Source organism: Aptenodytes forsteri, unplaced genomic scaffold (assembly GCF_000699145.1).
Source record: "Aptenodytes forsteri isolate BGI_AS27 unplaced genomic scaffold, ASM69914v1 Scaffold193, whole genome shotgun sequence".
Classification (NCBI taxonomy): Eukaryota; Metazoa; Chordata; class Aves; order Sphenisciformes; family Spheniscidae; genus Aptenodytes; species Aptenodytes forsteri.
Window position 1 is genome coordinate 3,238,730 of NW_008795405.1, and position 5,112 is coordinate 3,243,841.

General features: G+C 52.2%; 1 protein-coding gene across 1 annotated transcript in view; it reads right to left on the reverse strand.

Annotated features, from left to right (window-relative positions):
• NOXRED1 (NADP dependent oxidoreductase domain containing 1) overlaps positions 1–1,787 on the reverse strand; it is an 11,626-nt gene extending 9,839 nt beyond the window's left edge. The window contains 2 exon segments of the mRNA XM_009280930.2: positions 409–744; positions 1,729–1,787. Coding sequence (XP_009279205.2) covers positions 409–744; positions 1,729–1,787 — 395 coding nt within the window.
• Positions 1,788–5,112: the final 3,325 nt, after the last annotated feature.

Here is a 5,112-nt window from a genome sequence, read left to right on the forward strand (position 1 = left end):
GCTCAGTTGCCGACTGAGGTTAAACCACGACACCAAGTCATGGGCCCTCCTCCTGCCTGTCTCCCTCCTCATGGGGCCAGTGCATCCCGCAAGTGATCTTGCAGTTGCACTGCATGTAGTTTCAAGGAGTCAGGTAAACCTCGGATTAGGGGAGTCATTCTGTCAGGGTTAGCAATTAATAACGTCGGGGAAGGTTGTTGAGGGACCAAATGCCTATCATGCATTAATTGGAGACAAGCAGCCTTTTGCAAACTCTCGATCAAATGGTTTGTGGTCGGAGTTTCAATACACAGAGAATCTCCCCTTTCCAAGGGGTCTAGACCCCCTGCCCAATAGGCAGCTCACTGGGTTAATGACCATGGCTCCCTGGGGTCATCAGTAGTTAGGAAAACCCCTGGCCACCAGTACCCCTGGGCCTCATCTTCCGACAACAGGTCCCGGTCACCACCAGTTAGCGATACTCTCCATACATATTCCGTTTCAGTTTCTTGGGCCAACCTGGTATATTTTTCTTGGATCTTTGACATTTCGGCTGCCGAGTACGGTACCGTCTGGGTGGTAATTTGTGGAGCTCCCCCACCTTGGCCGTCATCAGTGGTCTCCGTTTTAATCACTGGCCTCATCACCACTTCCCCATTCTTGGGGTGAAATACTTCTTGTTCAATTTCTAGCTCTTTACTTGGGTACAAAGGTCTTAGGCTCTGCTTTTCGGCCATCTGTGCCAAGCTTGTAAATCCCAGAACACTATCCGGAACAGAAACAAGATCTGTCCGGTTGGGAGATTTTTGTCCCCCTTCCTCTAATTCGGACTGCAAAATTTTCTCTTGGTCCAATGCATCTGACAGGACCACATGGAGTCACTGAGTAGTATTATGGTCAGTGGCTAGTTGACCCTGCAGAGTTTTTATTTGTTCTTGCAAACATTCAACCATGTCATCATTAGTTCGCTTAAACCAGGTGCCTCTCCTTCTGGGCTGCCACTAGTGCTGCTCCCAACACAGCACACACCGTGGCTTTCCCTTTTCCCGGTCGAGCCTTTTGTTCTTTCATGAGGGTTGTGATTTTGTCCGCTACAGCTTCTGGGTCGTGCCAACTACTATAGGCCCATGCCATCCCTGGTGGGGAAGGGCATGCCTTATATTCCTTTAACTTTTCAACCACAGGGAGGCAGTCAAGCGCCGGCATTTCCCGGGCAGCCATGGCTTGCCACTGCTCAAACCTCTCCCGGCTTATCGCTGAGAGGTCACTTCCCGGCTCTCCCCGCCCGCACTCACCGGGTGGAGAGTCGGTATCCCTTAGGACCTTCCAACACTGAGGGGATCCATATGTCATACAAGCTAAGCGGCTTTATGAGGAGTTGAGGTAGGCCTTGTGTTACTTAGCAGCATCAAAAGCAGAGAGCAAGAAGGAGGAGGGGGGGAGAGAGAGAGAGAAAGAGAGAGCTGGGAAGCAGGAGAGAGAGACATCACCAGTCCTGGATCCAGCGTCAGACCTGCCAATGGGGGGTGTTGGTGTGGAGAGCGCCCCAAGGAGGCTCGTGTGCGCCCCTATTTATTGGCCCCAGTCCAAGGTTTCTAGAATCTTCTCTCACCCCGGTTTCAGGAGTGGTTGAGACATTAGTCAGTCAAGGAGAGTGACACTGGGTCCCTCCCCGTGGCTGGCTTCTGGAGCTTTCCCTGGGGGCATTGTCTGTGTTCACAGCACAGTCACTTGGGCCTCGTCCCTTACACCTTCTCAGGGTTTCTCCTTGCCGACACGGGACCTAGAAAACTGGCTGGTCCCCACATGCAACGCAGCCACTGAGAACACAATGCATCAGTGGACGTCTGAACCTGTGCTTTCTCTGACGCTACATTTCTCTGTCACACAAGTCCCAGCTGGACTTTAAAGCCCAGCCACCTGCAAGCTGCTGGCACAGCACTTGGTATAGATTCATTGGAGCTGCTCCTGGGCTGGAAGTAATGAGAAAATCAAACCTTCAGCAAGTGGGTTCAGTTTTCCAGTTCAAAGCTATTTTTTCATTCGCCCTCAGCTTTCCTAGGCCAATACTGTGCCTCCTGCCCTCCCCAGCTGAGCAGCCTCTCAGCTTCTTCTCCCTGCATGTATTTGCTATGAAGTCCCCATGTCGCGGCACGGCCAGCTCAGCAGCATCCAGGTGTGGGAACCCTTGCCCAGGACCTGCCTTATTGCTTGGGATGCTTTCAGGGGTATGAGGCAATCGTCACAACAGCAGAGTGACTAGGACTAGCCCAGAAAGCTCTGAAAACCAGAGCAGCTGATTCCCTCCTTTGCTAAGGAGATGGTGTTTCAGCCAGCAAAGGTGCTGGGGGTTAGAGGTGGCTGGAGCAGCACCTCCCAGCCCTGCCTGCTTCAGCAGAGGACAGCTTGGTGCACCATTTAGCCTGACATGAGGCAAATGTATAGTGCTCTTGGCCAGAGCAGGACACTGCTGAGCTATTTGAATTACTTGTGTCCCCTGATTGAACCCGGAGCACACTTCAGTGTATCACAAACCTGCACTGGAGATGGAGAGAGGTGAAAACTGGCCCATTCCCTAAGGCTGTCTGCAGCTCACCCAACTCAGGCATGGCTCCCGTGGGGTGAGAGGCACCAACGGGCTGAAACGCCCTCAGCCAAGCTTATCAGGGACAAAAATGACCCCATGCCCCATCACAAGTGGTTGGAGTCCTGTCTTGCACTGTTCACCACCCGCAGCCCGCTGGTGCCCATGGCACCATAGTCGGCGTGAGGAACAAGGGCGGCCTGAATGAGGACCCCAAGTTTCCACCCGCTCAGGTTCTGTCCTGGTTCATGTCCCCCGGTGTGTAGCAGGCACCAGCCCTACCTGTGGGGGTAGCAAGCCCAGACCCCTGGGGGTACCCAGCCAGCCCAGCCGGGGCACTGCCGCTGCCACGAGGAGTGCCTGGTTAGTGGAGAATTGCACACGTTCATCTGGGGAAGCTGGGAGCGTGGGCTTTTCCAGAGCTACCGCAGCATCCCCTGGAGCACAGAAGAAAGCAGAAATCGATCATGGGGGAGGACCACCTTCACTGCAGCAGTCTGTTTTTTTCCTGCTGGGTACAGCTGTGCCACCCCGAGAGCCAGCAGCTAGGTTAGCATGAAAAAACTAAGAGGGCAGGGGTTGAACATGTCTCTATGCCGGCTCCTGCCCACACGTGTTCATGGGGAAAGGGTGCTCTCAACCAGAAGGCGGCTGGCCTCTCCAGTGGGGGCAGGTGGGTTGAATTTCCAAAGGAAGCAAAAAAAAAAAGCATTTTGCTACCTTCATGCAAATTCTGTCCACAATCTACTTCATCAGCTGGACTGTGCTGCCTAAAAGCAGATACATGCCAGAAGCACACAGGGCTTCGGACAGGTATTAAAGAGGAAACCTGTATCCCACTGAGGCTGTCCCAAAATCATCCGCACCAGCTGGGCAGTGCCTGCCACATTGCTAAAAAAAAAAAAAATCCAACCAAAACCAGCAGCTCTACAGTAATCTTAGATTTATTACTTACATAAACCCCACCCTCCCCAGCCATAGGACGCATTTCCCGGGAAATCCTCCTCTTCCTGCCCACAAAGAGTAGTCATGGGTCACCTGTGAGCTGCGGCCTCAGAGGAACCCAGGAATAACTGTTGGGGCTCCCAGATGCTGCCTTATAGACAAACGTTCCCTCATGCACCACGCACAATCAATCACACACTTACACCAGCCATGGTGTCCTGGTGCTCTGGAAGGTGCTCACAAAGCTGGTACCCAGCTTCTAGTATTGGGGTGTGAGGAACAACTAAATGACTAGCCCCATTCCGTGTGGCACATCAGCATTTTCTGTTACAAGCGGTCCTGCTTTGCTGGGGACATTGGCAGCGCCAATGCCCACAGGTCAGAAGCACCGCATCCTGCAAGCTGCGCACCGAGGTCAGGGATCAGTAGGCATAGCCAGATCACGGCTCCCCTGCTGCTGGACTTACACATCTCCTTACACATCTGTATCATTGGTCATACCACAAGAGGGGCATCCAGGACCCATGCTTGGAGAATACAGGCATGAAGATTTATTTTATGGCTTCATCAGATTCCTCCAAGGGTATGTTCAGCTTCTGCCGTTGCTCCCGACATAAATCCCACCATTCCAACTCCTACAGCCAAGCAATGTCCTGGCTGGGGCATGTGGGAGAGCCTGGCAGCAAACCTTACCCTAGCCAACAGCATCCCGGGTTGCCTTAGGATGAATGTTGTCAGCAGGTTAAGGAAGGTGATCCTTCCTCTCTAAATCGAGTGCTGTGTCCAGTTCTGGGCTCCTCAGTACGAGAGAGACATGGACATACTGGAGAGTCCAGCAAAGGGCCACTAAGATGACTAAGGGACTGGAACATCTCTTGTATGAGGAGAGGCCGAGAGCTAGGACTGTTCAACCTGGAGAAGGCTCAGGGCAGATCTTATCAATGTGTGTATCTGATAAGAGGGAATGAAGAAAAGGGACCCAGACTCTTTTCAGTGGTGCCCAGCGACGACAAGAGACAGTGGGCACAAACTGAAACGTGAGAGTCCATCTGAAGACAAGAAAACACCTTTTTACTGTGAGGGTGGTCAAATTCAGGAACAGGTTGCCCAGAGACACCGAGTCGCCTCCAACTGTGGAGATACTGAAAACCCAAATAGACACAGTCCTGGTCTGCCTGTTCCAGGTGACTCTGCTTGAGCAGGATTGGACTAGATGATCAAGAGGTCCCTTCCAACCTAAATGATTCTGTGAGAATAAAAACCAAATACCAACAGAAAAAAATTGAGTGCACAGTGCAGCAGGGAGGCTGGAACCCAAACCTGCCCTCAGACTGGTATATCGCTACATATAACCTTCGCCTTTGTGTGCCCCTGCGGCAGCAAACTCTCCTACAACATAAAAATTAATTCATCTGTGCTGATGGCATTGAAGGTGTGAAATAAGGTACTGCTGCAAGCAAAGCCACTCCATGGTGGTATGCACTGTGCTTTTCAGGACATGAGAAAACACCCTGCATACTCACCTTGTGGGCGGTGTGGTAAATTGCTCAGGATTAGCACACAGAGTGACAAAGTGCTCAGTGTGGGAAGGAAATAAACAGCCC